At 43.8% G+C, this 25,572-nt stretch overlaps 1 protein-coding gene across 15 annotated transcripts in view; it reads right to left on the minus strand.

Moving 5' to 3' along the window:
- The window catches only part of TANC2 (tetratricopeptide repeat, ankyrin repeat and coiled-coil containing 2), a 702,540-nt gene that overhangs the window by 304,940 nt on the left and 372,028 nt on the right, over nucleotides 1-25,572 (minus strand). For 10 of the 15 annotated variants that reach the window (XM_089774011.1, XM_089774007.1, XM_089774009.1 and 7 more), the window contains one exon: nucleotides 20,446-20,625. The exons of 1 other annotated variant lie outside the window; for it this stretch is intronic. In XM_089774011.1, coding sequence (XP_089630137.1) covers nucleotides 20,446-20,625 — 180 coding nt within the window. The remainder of the gene's footprint in view (nucleotides 1-20,445; nucleotides 20,626-25,572) is intronic. 4 more of the 15 variants (XM_089774016.1, XM_089774015.1, XM_089774010.1 and 1 more) reach the window with 1 other exon arrangement.

Below are 25,572 nucleotides of genomic sequence, written 5' to 3' on the forward strand. Positions count from 1 at the left end.
ACTTATTCATAAATGATCTGGAGAAAGGGGTAAGCAATGAGGTGGTAAAGTTTGCGGATGATACCAAACTGTTTAGGATAGTCAAGACAGAAGCAGACTGTGCGGAACTCCAAAAAGATCTCACCAAACTGAGGTATTGGGTAACAAAATGACAAATGAAATTTAATGTGGATAAGTATACACATCGGGAAAAATAACCCCAACTATATGTACAGTATGATGGGGGCTAATTTGACTACGGCAAATCAGGAAAGAGATCTTGGAGTTATAGTGAATAGTTCTCTGAAAACTTCCACGTAGTGTGCACCGGCGGTCAAAAAGGCAAATAGGATGCTAGGAATTATTAAGAAAGGGATAGAAAATAAGACACGGAATATCTTACTGGCCCTGTATAAAACTATGGTTCACCCACATCTTGAATATTGTGTACAGATGTGGTTTCCTCACCTCAAAAAGATATTTTGGCCTTGGAAAGGGTTCAGAAAAGGGCAACTAAAATGATTAGGGGTTTGGAACTGGTCCCATATGAGGAGAGGTTAAAGCGACTGGGACTTTTCAGTTTAGAAAAGAAGAGACTGAGGGGGGATATGATAGAGGTATATAAGATCATGAGTGGTGTGGAGAGGGCAGATAAAGAAAAGTTATTTATTAGTTCCCATAACAGAAGAACTAGAGGACACCAAATGAAATTAATGGGTAACTAATAAAAGAAAGTTCTTCTTTACACAACCTGTAGTCTACCTGTGGAACTCCTTGCCAGAGGAGGCTGTGAATGCTAGGACTATAACAGAGTTCAAAGAGAAGCTAGATAATTTCATGGAGGTTAGGTCCATAAAAGGCTATTAGCCACGGGACAGAAATGGTGTCTCTGGCCTCTGTTTGTCAGAGGCTGGAGAAGAATGGCAGGAGACAAATCGCTTGATCATTGTCTTCGGTCCACCCTCTCTGGGGCACCTAGTGCTGGCCACTGTCGGCAGACAGGCTACTGGGCTAGATGGACCTTTGGTCTGACCCAGTACAGCCGTTCTTATGTTCATCTTAAAAGCCAGCTTCCCACCGGCACCGTCTCTTGTCTCTTCCCACCCGCCCTTTACTGCCTCTGATACAGAGGTAGCAAGTAGGGGTGAGTGTGTGTAGTTGTTAGAATTAACTGATAAACCCAGTTTATCGGTTAATCATTTCCAAGACTATACACTGACACCCTTAATTATTGATAAGTTTTAGTTTCTCAGGGCCAGAATAATCTTAGTCTTTTTAATCCCTCATGTTATTCAGCAGAATGAAAATTGTGTCTCTTTTGATTATTTATGGGCTTTCCTGAATTTGGCAGCTTTAGAGTACACAAGACAGAAAAATCAAAGAGTTTCCTCCTCCTTTCCCCCTCCCCCCCGAGAAACTGAGGACAAACTACCACCATAATGCCATGTGATCCTATGGCCCCACACCAGAAATGACTGGAGATTTATTCACTGTATCACTGACAGATAACAGACTTTTGTTGATAAAGATGATTCAGACAAGTTAATTATAAAAGTTCAGTTTCTGAAAACAAGAACATTATAACATTTAATTCTTTCCTCTACTGGCTCTGGCTTGAACCCAGCCGCGAACTGTCCCAATGAGTTCTATGCAATAACTTCCTTGTTTGTCAACAGACCCAGATCATGACAGGTAGAGAGACAGATTGAAGTGCTCTTGCACCTTGCCCCAGGTTTGGCCCTTGATGAGCCAGTTGTTGAGGTCTGGATAAATCCAGACACCCCAACTCCCCTGGTACCATGTGCTTTGTAAACACCCTCAGGACTGATGAGACACCAAAGGACAGTGCCGTGAAAAGGAAATGATGCTGATCCAGCACAAAATAGAAGAACTGTCTGTTTCCTTGGAATATGGACTTCAGGACAAGGATGGTATACCAGTCTGCTGGAAGCAGTGAGGAATAATGGAGACCAGGGACACCACAAAGAACTTCACCTTTTTGTGATGGCTCTTTAGACATGGCAGGTCTAGATGGGTCACAGGCCTCCTTTCTCTTTCTGGATTAGAAAATATTGGGAGTAGAACTCTTTCCGTCTCGTTGTCCAAGGGAACTCATCTACAGCCCTCAGACACAAGAGGGACTCTGCTTCTTCAGTGAGGAATTGCTCATGAATGCATCCCTGAAGAGGGATGGGAAAGAGAACTGGAAGGGAGGGACAGCTGAGAACCGTAGGATGAAGGCCAAAGATGAATTGTTGAGCACCCTACGAGCTGAGGTTATTCTCAACTATGCCAACTGGAAGGGGAGCAGGGAATTAAGAGAAAAAAAGGAGGGAGGATCCTGAAATTTGATTGGTCCTTGAGCACACCCTCAAAATTCCTGTCTCTGGCCCCCCTTGTGTCCTGAAGGGTGGAGTTGAACAGGCAGATGGGAGGACAAGGGAAAGTTTACTTTAAACCCCGTCTCTGTCCTTTTTCTTGTCGGTGACATGTGAGGAAGGCCCCCAGGATCTAAGAGGAGTAGGTCGGGGTCAAAATGGCTTTTTAACCCATTATGGAGTGTGAAAGTCCAGAGACTGCAGGGTGACATGGGAGTCTTTCAGGGCATGTAGTCTAGCATCCATAAGCTCAGAAAAGAGCCCTGCTCCCTAAGGTCCTGAGTAGTGGATAAACCCAAGAAATGATGCCAAGAGTTGCACCTTATCACCACCACAGAGGCCATAACCCTGGCTTCAGAATCTACAGAGACCCAGGTCACGGGAAGGTTGTCTTTTGCCACTGCTTTTCCCAGCTCTATTATTTTGCGAACCTCCTGGGCACAGTCCTGAAGAAGGGCCTCCTTGAACTTGCCAAGGGAGACCCACTGGTTAAAATTGTACCTGCCTGTCACAGGGCGGACTCACCACCACGGCGCCTCCTGCCGGTTGCACTGGGAATTAGCTCTTGCCAGCCTGCAGGGCCCTTCCCTCTGGCTGATGTCTCTCTGTCACTCCGTTCTCCAGTGCTGGACCCTCAACTTTCCCAGACCGCGGTTTCCTCTTCAGAACACTTCCCTCTGGCAGTGCCCACACTTGCTGTCTCTCATTCCCCTTATGGGGGTGGGGAGATGTTTATCAGTCTCCGCATTCTGGGGTCCTCTCCTCCAAGGCAAACCCCAATTCCCCTTGAGTCATCTTGCCTCTGTGATCCACAGCCAATCTTCATCTTGCCCTTGCCACAGGGGCAAACTGCAGTCTGTAATGGGTCACTAATCATTGGCAAGGGGGTGTGGACCTCCTGCCTTTGTCTACCCTGGCTAGCTCTCTGCAGCCCTCCTGCACTCAGGTCTGGCGTCAGGCCCTGCAGCCTGGGAGTGAGGTCTGGCCAGAGCTCCCCAGCCTTGCCTGCCTTTCCCATTACTGCTCTGTCTTCGGAAGCCTTCAAGCTTCCTTAACAGCCAAGTCCTTCCTGCTCCCCAGCGAGAGCAAGTGTGTTTCCCCTCCTCCCTCCAGGAGCCCTTATTATATAGCCCCCTGCTGGGCCCTAATTGGCACTACCTGCCTCAGCTGCAGACTTTGCTCTCAGCTCTCTCCCAGGGTTGGGTTTTACCCTTAAGGGGCCAGTGCGGGTCAGATACCCGGTCAGAGTGCACAATAGGGCCTGATGATTAGATACCTGAAACTGCTGGCTGACCATCAAACATAACTGTCCGTCAAAAAGCTCCTGCTCCTCTTACACCTCACTTTCCAAGTCTAAGTTGGCAAGCATGCTCTTAAGGCAAGCATGATGGGGCTATCAGTTTGGGAAGGTCTTGGGAAGTTTGCCTTGCTTGGTCCAGCAACAAGGATATTGACAGCATTGCAGGAGGAGGACCGGGTTCCCTTCTGGGAATGGCTGCCTAGGCATCAGGACCTGACGTACTACTCTGTCCCATGATCCAGTGTTGGTGGTAGTGTAACCGCCACCAGACAGATTTGAACCCGGGACCTCTGGAGCTGAGTATAGTAGCCTCTACCCTCTGAGCTAAAAGCCAGCTCGCTCCCAGCCCATACTGTAGAGGTCTCTTAGTCTTAACTGTTGCTGTGGTCTAGGTACCACTTGTGTTGCTCAGTAACCACACTAGGTGTGTGGGTTACAGTAGCTCGTTCAAGGCTGCCAGGAAGAAGCAGTGAGAATATGGAATCGGCATCATCAGCATTACTTCCGGGTTCCTACAATCCCATTGAGCAGATGATTGGCCCTGCTGCCACATCAGTGCCACGGACGTCATGCCAGTTTCCAGGGTCAATAGAGATCAATGCACTTTTGGTGAGGAGCTGAACTCCTGCTCTGACTTAGACTCTTCCAGTGACCAAGGTGAAGCTATGGAAGCCTGGGTCTGCTGGTTGACCCTTGTCAGAAATTGCTGCCTAGAGATCAACATCTCTCCATTGAGTGGTACCAGGGAGGTGGAGACCAGTAACATGATGGCAAGCAGTTCCATGCCAGTGGGGACCAATACCTGGAAGACTGTCTAGGCGATTAGGACCTGTGCCAAGGTGTTCAAGAGTTTGGGGCCTTGATTATGTTATTTCAAATCTTGTGGAAAGACAGTGTGGTGCTGGAGACCTGGGTCTTCTGGATGGTGACAGACATCATGTTCTTGGGGTCATAAGTTGTGGGGTCAGGGACATAAATCTTTAAGGTGCCACAGGGCTCCTTGAGGCTTTTCTTAAAACAGACTAACACACACGACTATTCCTTTGAAACATTGTTTTTCACCTATATAATTCCAGAATTCCAGAACATTCCAAGTTATTTAAATAAAGCTGTGCTTGTAACGTAAGCATAATTATGTCATTAAGATGCTGAAAGTCCATTCATATTTCAGTTTTCCTTAGTGAAGAGTCCTTTCAAATTTAAATCTTCTTTTGGATACACTTATATTTTGCTGACAGCAGTCTTAAGAAATGAAAGCCTCCTCAAAGGTACCTATGTAATTACATAAGACAGTGGTACCACTACTGCTATCTGGTCACCGCACAGATATGGAAATCATTTCACGAATGGGTTAGCCTCATACAAATGTATACAGGATCCAAAGAGTATGAAATAGCACCCTGCAACTGGTTAATTTGAAATTATTAATTTCTTAACAATTTGCTCTGCTCTGAAGGTCACATTAACAAATCCACGTGGCAACTGTCAGCCGAACAAGAGCCTCTCTTTGTAATACTTCAGTTTTCCAGAGATAACCTCCCACCTCTTTTCCAAAAGAATCACACTTTTATAGGGTGGTATTAACACCTGGAAGTAAAATATCAGACAAAAAAAGAGGGCAAACTGAGACGCACAGCAAGGCAAGATTGGTGAAAAAAATTATTGGGATTCTGGTAACTATGCAAAATGTCCCCCTACATTTACTGTCACGTTATTGGCATCGGGATGCAAGCTTGCCAACCACTGGGAGATTTTGAAACAAGTTGTTTATCAACACTGATATACATTGCACTATTATACAGCAGCGTTTAAAAGACATCTATAAAACTAGAATAAATTTGCATTTATATACTGTATGTTAAGAAAAGAAAAGGTGCAACACTGTGAACTGTTCCTCATGAATCTAGGGCTAACCCAACAAGTAATAAATAACATTTACCTTTTCTTTAATGAGACAACACATTTGACAGAATAATGAGCAAGAAGGATGAGGATCTCCACGCATGAGTTCACATAATGCACCCCATAGGACAATCCCTTTATTTTTAAATATAAGTGAGTTGTCATTCAACAGACACCTCTTTTTTTCTGAGGGATTCTTTTGCTCTGTAAATTCTATGCACCATAGTGTGGTATGGTGTTTTATGGAATGTTTGCTATGGACGTCAGCTACATATGATAGAAGTTATGGATAAAATATGGAAGAAAACATTCTTCTAATCATTATCTTAATAAATAGAAAAGAATATAAGGTTGTTCTTACAACAAAGATTGGATTAGATTTGAGAAAAATACCTCCTGCCTAATAGCTATAGTAAATCGTGGGTAAAAACACCATCACACTGGACCAGCAAAGCACTTAACACATACATAAGTTTAAGCATGTGAAATGAAGTCAGTATTCATGTGCTGAAAGCTGGTACCTATTTATAGGCATGAATCAAGACCTGCAGGAACAGGAAATCTGAACAACTAGAAATTGCAAGATAAGCAAGTATAAAGACAAATTTATCCACCTCCTCAACTGATATTCAATATCAGCCATTAACATTTATGTGCCCAAAATATAACTCTGACCTGACAGAGGATGCCATGTTTTCTTAATTATTACTGCATTAAAATTATCAGTGTTAGTTGACAGCTTAATCATACTACAGGGTACTTACAAAAGTGACTTAAATATCACCTGGTTTCTTCCTGTACTTTAGAATTTAAAATATCTACCCAAGCTACTCTTTGACTTTTTAAGCGAATGTGTCAAGGGCTCTTACAGTTAAAGTAAGTTTGCTAGTATATATTCTAAAGTAAACGAAATGTTACTAACTTAGCTCTTAATCAGTGGAAGAGAGTCCAGCTGCTCTCTAACTAATACATTCTGAAGCTTCCTATACATTCTGAAGTTTCTATTATTCAAATGGAAAGAAACATTCCTTAATCCTCAAAATAGCTTTCTGAATATAAAATCATTCCTACTAATTACTATTTTTACATATTTTTAGACCTTACCTCCATAACAAAAGATGTCATCCATCCATCCATCCATCCATCCATCCATCCATCCATCCATCCATCCATCCAAGTGTATCTGTCTCCAAGTGTGTTTGTTCAAGAACTCCTCTTAAATGGTAAGAGCTAGGGTCACCAATTTGGTATGCAGCTTCCTCTTCTAACTTAAAGCAAGGTCAGGGTTTGGTTGTGCCAAGACCAACAGAAGCTCCAGGAAATGGACCATTTTCCATACCAAGTGTTCTGTCGACAGAAGGCATTATTGCATCTACACTGTCCTTTGCGTCTACACTCTCATGTCGACAAAGTGGCTTGCTTTGTCGACAGAACTGGATGTGGTCTAGACGCTCTTTGTTAACAGAAGCTTTGTCAACAGTATCTGTCGACAAAGCCTCTGTCAACAAAAGCCTGTAGTCTAGAAGTATCCGAAGATATGCAAATGAGGTGTAGCAATGAATATTCCTGTGCTTCATTTGCATACTTAATGAGCCGCCATTTTTTGCGGAAGGGGCTTTTGCGCAAGAAGGAGCTGTCTACTCTGCTCATCTTGCACAAAAAAACCCTCTTGCGCAGGAGCCATTCTTCCTGAAAATAAGCAGCAGAATGGCTCCTGCACAAGAGGGTTTTTTTTGCACAAGGAGCAGTGTAGACAGCTCCTTCTTGCGCAAAAGCCCCTTCCGCAAAAAATGGCAGCTCATTAGGTATGCAAATGAAGCGTGGCAATGATTTGCATATCTTCTTGCACAACAATGCGCAGTGTAGACATAGTCAGGGAGAAGCCACACACCACATCTAAAGTACACTTAGCCAGGAATTTACCCCTGCACCAAACCCGGTTGCCAACTCTGCTCACATATCTATCCAAGCGACACCATCACAGGACTTAACCAAATAAGCCACAATATTAGGGGCATCCTCTAATGTGATATATGCCATCAAGTACCAGCAATGCCCCTCTACCTTGTGTAATGGCCAAACTGGACAGTCTCAGCAACAAAGGACAAATGGACGCAGCTCAGACATCAGGAATGGTAACACATAAATTTTAGGGGAACATTTTAACTTAACTGGATGTTCATTATTGGATTTAAAAGTAGCTATTCTTCTACAAAGGAATTTTATCACCCAATTACAGAGAGAGATTACAGAACTGGAATTCATTTACAAATTTGACACTGTCAGTCTGGGCTTGAATAATTATTAACTGGTTAATGCACTAAAAAGACAATTTTCCCTGCCTTTGACATTCACATTTCACATCAAAAGCTATGAATGGGACACATCCAGCTTACTTAATTAGCTTCATTAACACAGGTCCTACAATTGGCAGGTAACTGCTTCTGCTGTTATATATACCTTGGATTCTGTTATTTCCAGTCCAACTCATCTGATGAAGTGGGTTTTAACTACCAAAACTCATGATCTTATTATATTTGTTAGTCTGTAAAGTGCCACAGGACTACACATTGTTTTTAAAGTTACAGACTAACATGGCTACACTTCTGAGATTCGTGCTCTATAAATAAATAGAAAAGTTACCCAGCTTTGCCTGGTTCCACCTGGGGACAGGGCAGAGGCCACACAGGTCTCCCATTGGGCTATGGAGGCCACCTGCTGATGTTTCCAGGACCCAGCCCAGTGGTGGAGAATTGGGATGGCTGTGCAGGCTGGCCAAGGTTGGTTGTGCTAGGCAGCCTGGCGGTGCTGGGGCGCAGGCTGTGGCTCCTGCTGGAGGGGCAGGTCCGTGCGACCCTGGCAGTGCTCCCAGACGGGCAGGAGGGGTGCTGTAGCAGTGGGGTTAGCAAAGCTTCCTCTCCATCCTAGCACTGCAGCTGAGGGCTGGGGATGAGGGAGGGAATTTGGGGCGGGGGGGGGGGGGTGCTTACCTGGGTTGGTGGCTGGTAAGACGGTGAGCCTTGTCCCCAGTTGGCCACTCCTTTCCTGTTCCAGCTGTCCCCAGTGGTCACACTGCAGTATCATGTCCCTCCTATCAACTCCCTCCTTTTCCATGTCATAGAAAGCAGTCCCATTCCAAGCAATTCCCATTTTCCTGGCACAACCAAACCCTGACCTTGCTTTAAGTTAGGATAAGAGGAAGCTGTGTACCAAATTTGTTGGTGCTAGCACTCACCATTTTGGAAGAATTCTTGGACAAACAGATTCACAGACAGACAGATGCACTCTAAAATATGCACACTAATATATATATTACTAATTCATTAGAAACACACAGTGTTAACCATTGATAACTGGAAACCAATCATAATAAGTATCAGAGGGGTAGCCATGTTAATCTGAATCTTCAAAAGAAACGAGGAGTCCTATGGCACCTTATAGACTAACAGATTTATTAGAGCATAAGCTTTCGTGGGCAAAGTCCAAGTATTGCATCTGACGAAGTGAGTCTTTGCCCACAAAAGCTTATGCTCCAATAAATCTGTTAGTTTATAAGGTGCCACAGGACTCCTCGTCAATCATAATAAACAGACTAAGCTAAAATGAAATACATTCTAAGATTGTTTTTATATTTTCTATAACACTTCTTGGCTCTAAAATTAATACTTTAAACTAACCTTATTTTTAGTATGTTACTTTACTGTAGAAAGTCATATCTGCATTTGAAGACTTTTTAACATGGAATAGAAAACCTCACAAGACTACAGAATAACAGTTCTAAGCATCTCAGCAGAGTCGGAGGGAGGCAGTTGAACAACAGTGCAGGGTATTTTTGAAGGAAAAACAAATATTTCCAGGAGGAATGGGAGACAATTCCTTTCAGGTAAAGCCTAATCCTCTCACAATCTTTTTTCCAGAAGAACATGCATATGATAGTTAACTCTTCTTAACATGAGGCAGTTTAAAGATTCCTCCAAAAGACTGAATTTGTCATTGCTCTAATGCTTTCTTTTTCAGAAAGAATTGTGTCTTTATTCCCCTGCTACTGTACTTTGTTGCTCAGCTAAAAGGTGCTTTTCAGAGCCCAGAATAATTCACATGTTGAATGTGAACCTTTGGTTCAGTCCTATAGTCTTCATTCATGCAGAATTCACATTCAAAACAATAGGATAATAAAGTTGACTGCATTCCCGTCTATTCTTTCAAACCTTGCCATTGTCTGTTTCTCTTTTCGACTACAGTTCAATCATCCTTCTCCCCTTCAACTCAATACTCACTGACGAGATGCCTCTAAACATGGTGTTTACCTTCTCAACTCAAAACTTACTACTGGAATCAATGGTTATCAGTGTCTACCTACTTGGACCAAATTCTGCTTTAAGTTATACTAATGAAAATACCAAGTTATTCTGAATATAGCTCAGTGTAAATTACAGGAGAATTTGGCCCTATCTGTGTTATAATACCCTCACAGCATACCATAAGTGTGAATTAAATATTTGGGGTGGCCTGAACTCAGAGATTTTCATGTTTTATTTACTGTTAGCCCATGCTTTACTTTCAATTACAAAATCAAATCCAAATTAACTTTTCTAATGAAGGTCATTGGTTTTGTCTGTAATGTCATATGATCTAAATATGGCCTACACTTATATAATGTTCTCAAACTGAGGTTCATGGATTTGATTCCATTACTCTCAGTTTACTGTCTTCTCCTCAATACGGAGCAACTCCCTGGAACGTCGTTATGCCTCTGGGTAGCTTTGTGGCAAAAAAAAAAAAAAAAAAAAAAAGTTTGTGAAGCTTGGTACAAGCCACATTTCTTCAGACTTCATAAGTGATTGGTAATTAAAAATAAATCCTCGCATCCGGAGTTTACAACTTGCATATCAATTTGCAGGTTGCGTCATTTTTAAAAATCAGAGATATTAAACACTGAAAACCAGGATATTCAGTGGAATTTATAACACAACTTAAGCAAGTTCAATATTTCTGATGGCCATTTATTAGAACTCAGAAAACAGTATATATACACAACTGAAGAATTCTGCCAAACACGGATATTTATATGTTTAGTACCTTTTTATGTGATTTGTCTTTGTAGAACTAATGTTCATATGAAAATACTGAATAAATAGAAGCATTTCTTACGTACCAACTATTGCTACTATTATCTGCTGCACAATTAAGGAACAGGTTCATTTAACACAAACTCTTCCTTATTTCTGCAAACATGTCAGATCACAAAAATGCTTAAGCTCACAATCTTCACACGTGACAGGAACACACCAGTAGGTAGGCCTATGCATTTTACAAAGCAACTACTATGTCACGCTCTACATCAGGGCTGGGCAAAATATGATCTGTGGGCCACATTCGACCCACCACACCACCAGATCCATGCCGAGAGAGCCTCAGATGGCTCCCTGCCTGTCCCCGCTTGGCACTCAGAAAATTCAGCTGCAGGAACATGTGCTTCTGTGAATGCTGAAAGCCTGTAGAGAAGGGGCAGAGGCTTCTCACACTGCTCCCACCCCCAGTAGCTCCCATTGGCCAATTTCAACCAATAGCAGTTGCCTGTTTCCATGACAGGCAGCATGTGAAGTGCCCTAGGCTCTCCGCTGGGCTCATAGCAGCAAACATGGCCACTGTAGCTTCTGTGAGCAGTACAGGGGCATGGAAGGCAGGGACCCTGATTAAGTAACCTTCTGGGGTGATGGCTGAGAGCCACCCACGTAAGGTCTTCCAGACGGAGCCTATCTCTGGCACCCCATCCACTCTCTCTCCCAACTCTCTACCCCCCTCCTGCATACCTACTCCACATAACCCAAACCTTCTGCACCCCCGCTCCAGACATCTTCCCAGACACTGTATCCCCTCCTACACCTCTCCTCAGGTCACAGCCTCCTCCCAGACCTTGCACCACACTCCGCTATCCCTGGTCACAGTCCAAATCCCTGCACCCCCTCTTCCACTCCTGCCCCAGGTTACAACCCTCTCCCAAATTCCGCATTCCCTTCTGCACTCCTGCCCCAGGTTACAACCCTCTCCCAAATTCCGCACTCCCTCCTGCACTCCTACCCCAGGTTACAACACTCTCCCAAATTCCGCACTCCCTCCTGCACTCCTACCCCAGGTTACAACCCTCTCCCAAATTCCGCACTCCCTTCTGCACTCCTGCCCCAGGTTACAACCCCTCCTAGACCCTACACTCCTGCATGCACTTCTGCCCCAGGTTACAACCCCCTCCCAGACTCTGCAGCCCCTTTCTCCTACACCTCTCCCCCAGGCCAGAATCCTCTCCTGCATTATATCCCTCCCAGACCCTGCACCCCAATCTCCTACCCCAGGTCACACCCACTTCCAGACCCTGCACCCTCTCCTGTACCCCAGTTCACTGCCCCAGGTCACAATCTCCTCCTTCACCCAAACTCCTTCCCAGATCTCACACCCCAATCTTCCTTCTGCACCCAACCACCATCCCAGTCTCCTGCGCCTCCTTCATTAATATAATGAAAGAATGTGGCCTCTGACCACTTACCAAATTCTTGGAGTGGCCCTCCCATCAAAAATTATTGCCCACCCCTAATCTACATGATTCAGGACTTTGTTCTTGGTATATAAAAGGGATGTTAGATAGCATGTAATTGAATAGTCGTGTAACCGAGGAGCCTGCAATCAAATGTTAACTCCCATGTGCAACCAACAAGGCATATTTGTCTTTATAATCTCATTCCTGAAAGCAAGGTGTCTAGAAAGACTAATAATTCCATTACCATCACTCCTTGACTCATTAGAAATGCTCATTTGGGAGTATTCTTTATTCATTCTCCTGAAAACAAGGCAGGTAGACTAGATTTCAGTTACAGAATTACAGGGCTTCCTCATTAAAATTATATCCTTCTTTGTAATATGATTTTCCTGAACATAAGGCCGCTTGTAATCTTACTCTCAGTTCTAATGTGGATTATATATCATAAACTGCCTATATAACTTGTAAAATACTGTTCTAAAAGAAGCTTCAAATAAAGTAGAATCCCAATACATTAAAAATGAGACTAGTTAGCTATGAAAAATGAACAACTGGTATAGTATAAAGGGGGGAGGGGAACAACTGAATTATCTGCCTCAAATTGTACATTTCAGCGTGTGAGGTGCTGAACATGATCTACTCCTTTCAGTGAGCATAGAGGGTACTTAATATGGATCAGAAAACTGACTCAAGTTTTCTTTATTAGATATCACATATTGCTTCTAACAAATTCGAAAGCAATTCACTTGTAGCAGCTCAGTAACTCCTAACAGCAAGAACTGAAAGAAGTTGGTGAATTCATGCACTGTGTAGTTACCAATTTAATCAGTACTTTCAGATTAAGTTTGTAGCCAACAGTGACATAGTATCAATATTTAGACAATGAAAATACTGTAGCCACTACAGTATTTGTATTTCACAAGATATTTGTCAATATGTTGGTAAGTTCTAATGTTTAGTTCACTGTCCTTTCCTTTCCCCTGTGAAAAAAAACTACATTAAATGCAAATCTTGAGTCTGTTTGGGGGACTTTGCCAATAAAGGCTTTGAATAAGCTATAGTGCCTGTTTTAAAAAGGATTAACTTTTTACTGTATACCTCCTCAAATGATGTAATACAGTGCAAGATTTATGGCTATAATTAAAGAAAAATTATACTGATGGTAACCTTTATATTTCAACTGAAGTCCCTGCACAAAATCATAAATTTAGATAATACTGACATTTATCTATATGCAGAGATATTGTCTTGGTAACCACTGTACTCACCCTGAGAAGCAGAGGATAAGTGTTTGGGAGAACAATTATATTTATCTATCATGATATTAAAATTTACTTTATTAAAAGAACAAGGGAGTAGCATACAGACAAACTACTATATGAATTTTACAAAAAAGACATTGTATGTTCCTCATTGTGTCCTTACAAATTCAAACCCCTGTGAGTGAAATCTACCCAAGTATGCCAAATCCTGTGCCAAATCCCACTTTCATTTTCCATGGGGGAAAGAGATAGGCAGTGCAGACATTTTAAGGACGTGGAAAGACAGCGACTGATATTTTCAGCCTATAAGCAAGGACAAAGGCCATGCACACTAAAGGCTTGCTGTGATTTGTGATAGTAAATTCTGTCTTTCCATCTCCATGGAGCTGCACACAAAGACCAGAGAGTTATTCCAGTTTTGTAAAGGTTGAAACGTCTTAAACCCTGAGCAACTTGGTCATTGCGGCACTCTCTGAAGGTCGATAGCCTTGGGCCACATCTAGATCAGAAAAATGTATCTTTAAAAATGTTAGCTAACACATATTAACTAATCTCACTTTTAAAAACACTAACATAGATAGGGCTTAACACACATCCAGTGTGTCATCTGATCAATTTTTGATTCCCTTTGGGGATGACTATGAGCAGCTAGCATGTTTTAATGAGCATTAAATTGTGCATGAGGTAGGTGAGGCCAGGGTTGGGTGGGGTGAGGCATGCATGGCTAGTGTTAGCAAGTGGAAGAGTGCAAGGGGATTTGGGGGGGGGGGCAGTGGATAAGCAGGTATGTGGTGAGGGCAGGAAAACATTGGGAAGTTGTAGATGTATATGGTATCTGGGGGAGAACAGGGCCATGTGCAGGGAGTCCCTGTGATGGTGACACCACAGGAGTAGATTGGCCATGAGTTTGGTGTGGGGAATTCAGTCTCTACATCAAGACACTACCACCTGAAAGGCTTCTTCTGGAACTGCTGTCTCAGCTCCACCCTGTACCAAGGCAGTTCCATGCAGGAAGCTGAGGCAGGAGCAGGAGTTCCCAGAAAAGGAGATACATCAACACTTGGGGACTGATCTCTTTCCCCAATCCCCATGTTGAGCCCCTTTTGAATACCACAGGTCTCCCTAACACAATTCCCCTCCTGTACACACAGTCTTCCTCAGCTCATGTCCATCCACCTGTCCCACCAGCATCCCCACTTCCCCCAACATCAGAAAGCACCATGGTGAGGAGCAGGAAAGTGTCTGCATGTGAGAAGCGTATCTAGTTGAGCAGTTAGGGAATTAGGGACAGAGACAGCATCTTTAGTTTGACCTTTAATTTGCTCTCTGGTTCGGGACCACCGTATTATGCGTTCCGAATTCATTCCACCACAGAAAATATTGTTGGGTTGTAAAGAGGGTCATTACTTGAGGATGTAGGAGACTGTCCCTGAGCTACTTCCAGACTCCCTCTCCAGGCATACCTGACTCCAATGCAGATCCTCTGGGGCACTGAGGGATGAAACCTCTGGCAGCGTTCACAGTTCCTCTACAATCAAAGTCTGTCTGCAGGCCCGGCACTCCTGGCCCACCTTGGCTTCTTTTAGGTCCACAGCCAGGCATCTGGCTTCTCTGACTGGCCTCCCAAGCTGGCCTTTTGTAGCTCTAGCCCTTCCTCCTGGATTCCAGTTAGGTGATGGGATGGGACCAATCTCCACCCACCAGGGCTCTTGAAGGGCTCCTTCCTCTCCAGGTCAGTGAGTGGCCACTCCACCTCACTTCATTGCTGTTTTTTAATTACTATACTTTTTGCTGCTTTTCTAGTTTCAAGTAGACCTTCATGATTATCTGCTAGATATTCGAGAGAAAACAACAAGGAGTCCGGTGGCACTTTAAATACTAACAAATTTAAAGTGCCACCAGACTCATTTTTGTTTTTGCTGAAATAGATTAACCTGGCTACATCTCTGATATGTGAGAGTTTGTCTGTCTATTCAAGAACTCCTCCTAAACAGTAAGAGCTAGGACCACCAAATTTGGTATGTAGCTTCCTGTTATCATAAATTAAAGTAAGGTATGGGTTTAGTTGTGTCAGGAAAATGGGATGTGCCTGGAATGGGATTGTTTCTCATAAAACAGAAAGGGTGGGCTGTGCTATATAACAACCACACGGGGGCAGCAGAGGATATGGGATGGAAAGCAGGGATAGTTATATTGTATGATGATCACTTGGGAGCAGCAAGGGGCCAGAGACAGCTAAAACCTCATTGGGGTAGAGAAAGGTTCAGCTATCTACAATATACTTGAGAGGGTTTGTCATCCTGCGTGTGTGTCTGTCCCCCAGTCGGGGTCCATGTACCCCTCTCCCCAGCTGTGTCCACTGGAGCTGCAGCAGCCATAATGAGGCACTTCTCACCTGGCTCCAACCTGCTGCAGTGAGAGAGGGCTGGGATAATCCACTCTTCCCTGGGCAGCCTGTGTACCATATACTCCTCATCCCCAGCTCTACCCCAAAGCAATGATTTAAATGAAGCATGTACATTTTAATTTTATTTTCCAAAAAAATACAATTTAATTGAGTTAAGGACTTAAGCAACACTGGGTAAATCATCTACTTATTAATAAAAGTAATGTACAAAGGACAGTAAATTTACACAGAAGTGTTCAGAGTAAGAAATGCAAAAGCGACGAGGAGTCCTGTGGCACCTTATAGACTAACTGAAGTGTAGGAGCATAAGTTTTCGTGGGCAAAGACCCACTTCGTCAGATGCATGTCTGAGTAAGAAATATTATCTCTCTCAAAAAACCAGCATATTAATTTGTACCCACCCAAGATGATTATATCCTGTATGCTGCCATAAATGAGATATAGTTTAGCCCCAATTTTTCTCTGCCTCGATGACCTCCTGAGGTCTCTTCCAACCCTATGATTCTATTATATGATCTCTAAGTTGGTCTGTAACTCTGCATCTATCTGTTTTCAAAATGTAGTCATATGGAGATAAACCTTTAGGGGTATAACAGAGAAAGAGCATATTTTATACTGATATGAGATGTTGAGTACTTTTCAACACGGTTATTACTCAAGGACCTAAAAACCTTTAATATGGAGATTCTTACTGAATCCTCTGCCTCAGCAGTTCTCAAACTGTGGGTCAGGAGCCCAAAGTGGGTTGCAACGCCACTTCAGAGGGGTCACCAGGGTTGGCTTAGACTTTCTGGAGATGAAGGCCAGAGAGTCCCAACACCCAAAGGCCAAAGTCTGAGGTTAAGATGACTGAAGGAAGAGAAATTCAGGCCCAACTGAAGTCAAGAGAAGTTTTGTCACAGTCATCAAAGCAGCCATGATTTCACCCAAATGGAGATACTGCCAGAACTGCACAGAATTTCTGCTCCGAGTATCTTTGTCAAAATTTGGCATATGAAATAGGAAAAAGCCAGCTCTCAATTGACTCTAAAATGGCTAATGCTGCCTAAGCCTAACCCTAACCCTAACCCCCCAAAATGAGGAGTTCATGATCTTTTGAAAAAGGCTTTTCTTTTCGAAAGAACCGCATCTAGACCACGGTTTCACTTTCAAAATATCAGTTTTTGAAAGAGCGCCATGACGCAATTATGCAAATGAAGCACGGGAAATTCAAATCCCGGCTTCATTTGCAATTTCCATATGTCTAATTTACATCCCTCTTTCAAAAAGAGGGATGCAGTTTAGAAATACCCTAAGATTAATAATCTTCTGGGACTAGTGTCCTATATGCTGAATGTTAGTCCAAAGAAGAGTAGCTCCTTGAGTGTAATAATTTTAATATTCACCCGCAACAAAAAATCATTATTTTAAGCATTTCTTTGTTTTCAGTCTTGTGCAAGCAAATATCAGTAATATGGTAACAGCTTTGAAGTACCTGAACTGGTGTTACTGGAGGGATAAAAAATATGCTCCTTAACCTCTGATGACAGGATAAGAATGAATGGGCTTAAAATGTAGCATAGAAGCTTTAGGTTGGACATTAGGAAAAACTTACTGTCACAGCGTAGTTAAGCGCTGGAATAAACTGCCCAGGAATCTCTATCACTGGAGATTTGTAAGAACAGGTTAGACAAACACCTGTCACAGATGATCTAGGTCATGAGTTCCTAAACTGGGGAGCATGCCTCCTGGGAGGGGGGAGGAAGGGAGCGTGAGAAAATTCCAGGGGCAACCTGGACACACACACACACCCCCGTCAATCCTACCCCAAAGTTTTGCTGCTATTTTTTTGAGAGCAGGGGCATGAGGGTTTCTCAAAAATCAAAAAGAGGGGCGTGATGCCGAAAAGTTTGGGAACCACTGATCTAGGTGCTTAGTGCTGCCATGTACTGTACTGTCAATCAGCGACGCAGAAAGGAAAGTTACTCATCTGCAGTGGAGTTCTCAAGATATATTGCCCGGGAAGACCCACACTCACTCATCTTAGTTTCCTGTCTCTGTGGAGTCCTCATTTGATATTCTCAATTGCTGCAAAAGAACTAAGGGAAGAGGAGAGATGGCCCCTCACATGTCTTCACACAACTCAGCAAAGGCAATATACACTCACTGCTCTGATAACAGGTATGGAATTGCTCTTTTTTCTTGCGTGTATCTATCTCTGTGGCAGCAAGGATTTTTAAATAGTCCTATAGTAAAACGGAAATGGGGAAGAGGGGTGGAAACCAAACTGAAGGACGGGATGACTTTTAATTTGCTTCATTTTTTTGTTGACCACAAGGGGCATAGCTATCAGTGAAAAACCACATACCTAATTTAGAGAAGCAGTCTTCAGTTTTGCACTCACAATTAAGTATATATATAAGCAGGGCTTGACGAACGGCGGCGAAAGCCACTCACCAGCCCCGCACTGCGTATGCGCAAGACCCGCATTGCGCATGTGCTCGCCGCAAATGAACGGTGTGCCCGGCTGAATTCTACTCACCACGGGCGAGTAGATTCAATACTTTGTCGAGCCCTGTATATAAGAGTGAGGAACCTAAGGCCTGGGGGCCGGATCCCGCTCCCAAGGCTCAGGGCTCCTGCCCAGCTACCCTCCCTCAGGACTGGAGCACACAAAATCTACTAGCCTGGGTCACCCTAGGTTCTGGTGTGAATGCAGAACACGGGCAGTGTCAGTGCCTTTCAGCTTCTCAGTCCGGGAGTCAGGGGCCACATCAGTGAGGGGTTTAAGTTTTTTTAGGTTATTTTGTTTTGTGCTGCTCACTTGTGTGCAGCCCCCATCTGATTTTTCTGTGGCTCAGCACAAAAAGGGTTTCCCACCCCTGGTATTCATGCTGTGCTGCAATACAAAGATAGCTGTCCTTGAAGATAATGGAGAACTGCATGCTGCTTACCAGAGCTTACAACTAAACTGAACCCACAGTTCCAAGGGATCAAGTCAGCACTGATATTACAGCAGTATACACTATAGTACATAGTTTCAAATACGGGAAAGTTACATTACTATACAGAGGACCAGTGATAACAAGGCCAATTCAGTCAAGGTGGATGTGGCCCACTCCCAACAGCTGATAAGAAGGTGAGAATACCGAAAGAGAGAAAACTACTTTTTGTAGTGAGCTAGCCTTTCTAGGTCTCTATTCAGGCCCAGTTTGATGGTGTCAAGTTTGCATGTGAATGCCAGCTCTGCAGTTTCATGCTGCAGTCTGTTTTTGAAGGTTTTTTGCTCAAATATGGCAACTTTCAAATCTGTTGCCAAGTGAGTGCTCTCCCTCTCAATATACATGACAGAGGGGCAATGCTGGCATTTGATGGCATAGATCACATTGTTGATGTGCAGGTATACAACCCCCTGATGGTATGACTGATATGCTTAGGTCCTATGATGGTGTCCCTAGGCTAGTTATAAAGACTGAGGCTATGTCTACACTACAGGGTTTTGCCAGCAGAAAGTATGGCTCATTAGCATTTGTCGCACTGTCATTAGCGTATTCTCCACCCAAGGCTTTTTGCGCAAGAGGTTTGTATGCAAAAACAAGCAGTGTAGACCGATCCTAGAGCAGATCTTTTAGAAAAAACATCTACTCTTGATTTAAAAGTTGTCTCCAGGACACTTGGTAAGTTGGTCCAATGGATAATTATTCTGATTGTTAAATATTAACACCTAACTTCCAGCCACTGGATCATGTTATACATTTCTCTGCTAGACTGAAGAACACTTTATTAAATATTTTTTCTCCATATAGGTACTTCTAGTCCAGGGTTCTTCAATTAGCATCCTACAAGCCAGATGTGGCCTAAAAGGGCCTTTGGTTTGGTCTGCCAGGAATGAGTGGCTCCTGCTTCCTGCCTGCTGCTCTGCTCCAGGATCCCTGGTGGCTTCAGCCCTTGCATTTCTCCGGGCTGGATTTGGTTCACCAAGGTTAGCCCCCCGAGGGCTTCCGCCACTATATTTATGTGTGTCTCCACAGGTAAGGGTGTTTGCAGCTCCCATTGGCTGTGGATGGCCATTCCCTGCCAATGGGAACTGCAGGAAGCAGCATCCTGGTCCGCTGCCATTTTATTGCCCATCCCTGACTTAGGTACTTTTGAAACCCCATGAGGTGCCTATCTGCATCTTTAAGCACCAAAATACATTTACAAATCTGGTCCATAGAAACCAAATACATCACTTAAAATAAACTTGTTTAAAAACATACATGAAAAGTCACTCTATGTACTGCAACACATAATGTACAGTTTGCTGAAGTCTCTTTCTCTCAGCATGCAAAAATTTATCATAATATTACTTAAACGGCTTCATCTTTTGGCCTGCCTTGAACAATCCAATTCATGAGGAGACTGGAATTATACCATATTCTGGCACTACTAAAAATTCTCTGAAAAATCAGAATGTGTGTAAGCCAGTTGATTATTTAAAGGCTAGATAGACTGTGCTGTAAAAACTGAAATCCAACATATTTCCCAATGGTAATTTAATATTGCAAACATGGGTGCATATTCCATCTGAAAAAAATTTATGACTCTAGCAGGCCATGTAGTTAACTAATGAAGATTTGTGCAAAGAAACTTGTTTGGCGAGTTTTATCTAAAATGTTGCACTGACCAATTTTTAAAGCCCCACTGAACTTATTTAAAGTCCTTACCAGTTAATTTCTTCATAGGTTGGAGCCGAACACTGATAGACTGATGTGTGAGTAAGGGGGAGGATGGAAGAGAGCGAGACATGCCCTCCATAATCCGAATGTGCTGCATACCTTCGGTCACTGGGAGTGGTGGAATAGCGTAGTCTGGTTCAAAAGCACAGTCGTTCTCTGTGGAGGTGCCTGATAGGAATGCAAAAATAAAACAGAACAGCCTGTAAAAAAAAAGGCAGCCTACTGTTTTTATCATTTCCTAGGCTCAGGAATTTGCTGCATTAGGTACTAGATGCCTCCTAATATTTCCAAACGACTTCTCACAAAAATCACACAAACTTTTTAGTGTTGGACTGCTCTTCCTGATCATATTACAAAAGGTTTATGCTTCCCATGAAGAAATTAAATTTATACAATAGCAAATAGGTGAATGTCTGATACTGAGTAACAAACAACATCAGTAGATTTAAAATTATATCATTTTGCTTTGTTAAGCATTCTAGAATCATCAGCTTTAATGTAATTACTACACCTGGACAAGTTTTTTTTCAGACAGCAAACCAAAAAAATCAAAACAAATATTCATTTTGGTTCTGAAAATGTTTGGAATTTGTCAGCAAATTGAAAAAGTCCACTCAGCTTGAAAAACCTTTGTATCCGTGTGCACATGTGCATGGATAGCCCAGTTGTTAGTACCGTATTTTCCGGCGTATAAGGCGACTGGGCGTATAAGACAACCCCCTAATTTTTTAGTTAAAAGATAGGGTTTCGTCTTATACCCCAGCGCCCCTCCGCCTCCTTTGCTCCCGGTGTTCCTGGTCTGCTGGAGACGGTCCCCAGCAGACCAGAGGCACCGGGAGCAAAGCCGCAGCAGCGGCGGGGTCCCGCGCCTCTGAGGCTTTGCCAGAGCAAAGCCTCAGAAGCGCGGCACCCCGCCACCGCTTCGGCTTTGCTCCCGGTGCCTCTGGTCTGCTGGGGACCATCTCCAGCAGACCAGGGACACCGGGAGCAAAGCCTCTGAGGACGCCCCGGCAGCGGGACAGCCCCGGCATGCCTGGGCTGCCCCGCCGCTGGAGCCCCTCCGCGGCTTTGCAAAGCCTCGGGGGAAGCCGGCGGCGGGGCATCCCAGGCGCGCCTGAGCTGCCCCGCCGCCGGCTTCCCCCGAGGCTTTGCAAAGCCGCATACCCGGCATATAAGACGATCCCCGATTTTGGGGGGATGTTTTTTAACATCAAAAGTCGTCTTATACGCCGGAAAATACGGTATGTCACTTGCTAACATGGGGAGATACATGTTTTAGGGATGTTAGCATATTGTTGTTTAAAGAATTAACCAATAAGCCTAGGTTTATCGATTAATCCAAACAACTACACACGCGCACACCCCGCTGCCTCTGTATCAGTGTAACCCTCACACCTCAGCTATGTCTACACTGGCAGCTTCTTGCGCAAGAAAATCTTGTGCAAGAACTCTTGTGCAAGAAAACGTCCACACTGCCATGTGCGAGATGTGCTTTTGCGCAAGAGCATCCATGGCAGTGTGGACGCTCTCTTGCGTAAGAAAGCTACGATGGCCATTTTAGCCATAGGGCTTTCTTGCGCAAGAAATCCCTGCCGAGCGTCCACACTGCCCTCTTGTGCAAGAGCTCCTGTGCAAGAGGGCTTACACCTGTTAAAAAAGAGCATAGCTCTTGCACAAGAAGCCCTCTCTTACCACTCCATACTGTAAGTTTCCTTGCGCAAGAGCAGGCAGGCAGTGTGGACGCTCTGCAGATTCTTGCGCAAGAATGGTCATACTTGCGCAAGAAGCCGCCAATGTAGACATAGCCCTAGCGTGGTTACTGAGCAAAGCAAGTGGGACCTAGACCACAGCGACAGTTAAGACCATAGACCTCGACAGCATGGGCTGTGAGCCAGCTGTCTTTTAGCTCAGCGGGTAGAGGCTCCTATACTCAGCTCCTGAGGTCCCAGGTTCAAATTTGTCTGGTGGCAGTTACACCAGCAGCAGAAAGGGAGAGGGGAGGTGGAAGCCAAGCTTTTAAACCTGCATGCGTTGCTTCCTGTAGAGCCACCTTGCCCTCCCCCTTCGCTGCCTCCCACAGAGGCAGCAACACGGGGGTCAGGTGGCAGTTGGTGCTTGAAGGGAACCGGCTTAAAAGCTGGCTCCCCACAAGCACTGGTATCTGTCCCGCTCCCCACACGGCTGCCTCTGATACAGCGGGGTGCAGGATGCTGGAGCAGCTTCTGTCCATGGCGAGCTCAGGCCCCCCCGTGGACAGTGGCTGCTGCCCAGGCAGCAGGCCGGAAGCAGTCTGCACGGGGAGCTGATTTTGAACAGAGGCAGCAGCATGAGCCGCATGAGGCAGAGACAGCAGCACAGATACAGAGGCAGCTGTGTGAGATGGCAGGGGCCTCTCTGTAAGTGGGGCTGGGAGCCGGGAGGGAACTGGCTGCCAGCCCCACCCCAGGGAAAGGATTTTAGTAACCGTGTAACAGCTAAAAATTGCTGTGGATACACGATTACTAAAATAAGCGATCTCTAACGTCCCTACCATGTTTCAGTCCTCGCTCTGGAGCAAGTACTAGAACTCAGAGCCATCTCCTTGTCAGGTGAGCATTCTAATCACCAGGTTTACAGGTTACTTTGGGATTGGTCTTCTCAGTGTCTCCTTTTGAAGCTGTTCTACATTGCCCAAGTATTGAACTAGCCATTGGAGGAGGGGCTTGAATTCAGATCTCTCTTCTACCAGGCAAGTGTCTTTACCACTGGCCTGTGGGTTATTCTGCAGTCAGTCTTTCTGGTTGAAGCTGTTCCACTTTCTTTAAACACTTAGGCTATGTCTACACTGGCGGGTTGTTGCACCAGATGTATGCAAATGAGGCTAAGCGTAGAATATCGCCGAGCCTCATTTGCATATCTAATGAGCCACCATTTTGCGGAAGAGGCTCTTGTGCCAGAAGGAGCTGTCTACACTGCCCCTTTTTGCGCAAGAAAAACACTCTTGCACAATTCTGTTATGCTGATTATTTTCAGGAATAACGGCATTGCGCAAGAGGGTTTTTCTTGCACAAGAAGGGGCAGTGTAGACAGCTCCTTCTGGCGCAAGAGCCTCTTCCGCAAAAACGGTGGCTCATTAGATATGCAAATGAGGCTCAGCGATATTCCACACTTAGCCTCATTTGCATACTTCTGGCACAAGATTGCACCAGTGGAGACATAGCCTCAGAGTGTGTCTAGACTGCTTCCCTCTGTCGACAGAGGGATGCAAATGAAGCATATCAAAATTGCTAATGAAGCTAGGATTTAAATATCCCATGCTTCATTAGCATAAACATGGCCACGGCTTTTTCCCCGATAGGGAGTTTTGTCACCTAAAAGCGGCAGTCTAGACACGGATCTATCAATAATAAACCCTTTTTCAACAGATCCTGTAAACCTCATTTTTTGAGGAATACAGGATCTGTTGAAAAAGGGTTAACTGTCGACAGATCCGCATCTAGACTGCTGCTTTTTGTCGACAAAATTCCATGTTGGAAATAAAAGTGGCGGCCATGTTTATGCTAATGAAGCATGGGATATTTAAATCCCGGCTTCATTAGAAATTTCGATGTGGTTCATTTGCATCCCTCTGTTGACAGAGGGATGCAGTCTAGACGTAGCCTTAAGTATTAATTGGGCCAAAGAGCAAGAAAGTGTGTGACATCTCAGCCTATTCAGAAATCCTTTGCTTCTAAAAACTAAAGCATTTTCAGATCTTACTGTGTATTTCATACAATTCTATAGTACCACACAGAAACAGATCCCTTATATTTCTATTTGTCCATTGATGCTACCTTTTGCTCTTTTCACTTCTCCACTCTTTATTTATTATTGATAGTGGAGCTGTGAAATATGGAGTCTGCTATCTTACTACTTCTTTGATTAACATTCTTGTAGAACAGAAAATGTGAGCTAAATTGCTATCTTACAGATGAGAAGTTATTCTTACAAGGTTATCTAATAATGGATAGACTCGATTCACTCAGAGCAAGTACTAGGTCAGAGTCTCAAATGCTGTAAATCAGCATAGTGGAGCTATGCTAACATTCAGCATCTGAGAATTTTCTCTGACTCAAACACTTTATTAAGATAGAGATCTTCTCTAATTTTTCTGCAGTCTTATCTCTAGACAGTAAAGAATCTTTGGGCTTAGAAAAACAGCTTTACCCAATAGAATTGTTGCCTTATTTGAACTCAGGTGATAATTTTAGAATCTATTTGAAACTCCTCAAGGAACAGTACAGTACAGTCAAATGCCTCATTTTATTTGTCCTTGTTCTATTTTCAAGTTCTAAGTTTATTCTGTATCTCACTGCCACGCATTTCTGCAATTGCTCTTGAACCCTTTTTAAGAACATAAGAACAGCCATGCGGGATCAGACTAAAAGTCCATCTAGCCCAGTATCCTGTTTGCCAACAGTGGCCCATACCAGATGCCCCAGAGGGAGGGAACAGAACAGGGAATCATCACATGATCCCTCTTTCATCATCCATTTCCAGCCTCGGACAAACGGAGGCTAGGGACACCATTCCTACCCATCCTAATAGCCATTGATGGACCTAACCTCCATGAATCTATCTAGCTTTTTCTTGAACCCTGTTAAAGTCAAACCTTGTTAACCACAAACCCTACCAAACAAAAACAAGCAAACAAATCAAGAGGAAATTAATAAAAGCTTTCGAAGAAACTCACATCTAAGTCAAGGAGAGGGTTAACCCTAAAAGGGGGAAGTGAGAGAGAAGCCCCACTGAAGTCCATTGCAGACTTTGCTATTGATTGTCTGAGAAAGGCAGTTTGATATGAAGGTAGGGGTGCCAGTAACTCAGTTATTGCAAATAAGAAAACTGAAAACTGATGGGGATTATTTATTATTATTATATAGACAACATCTGGAGGCAGAATTAATTTCTCCCTGCAACATATGAAATAAGCAGATCTTTCCCTCTGATCAGGGTTATTTGATGCTTCTTCTCCAGTTATTAACTTGACCAGAATTTGTAACCTATTTTTCTGCCTATTCAATAAATTGGGACAAATTACTAACAATTCTACTGAGAAATTTGAATTATATTACAGATATGTATATTTATCATACC

This window comes from Pelodiscus sinensis, chromosome 29, assembly GCF_052426305.1.
Source record: "Pelodiscus sinensis isolate ZL-2025 chromosome 29, ASM5242630v1, whole genome shotgun sequence".
NCBI lineage: Eukaryota > Metazoa > Chordata > Testudines > Trionychidae > Pelodiscus > Pelodiscus sinensis.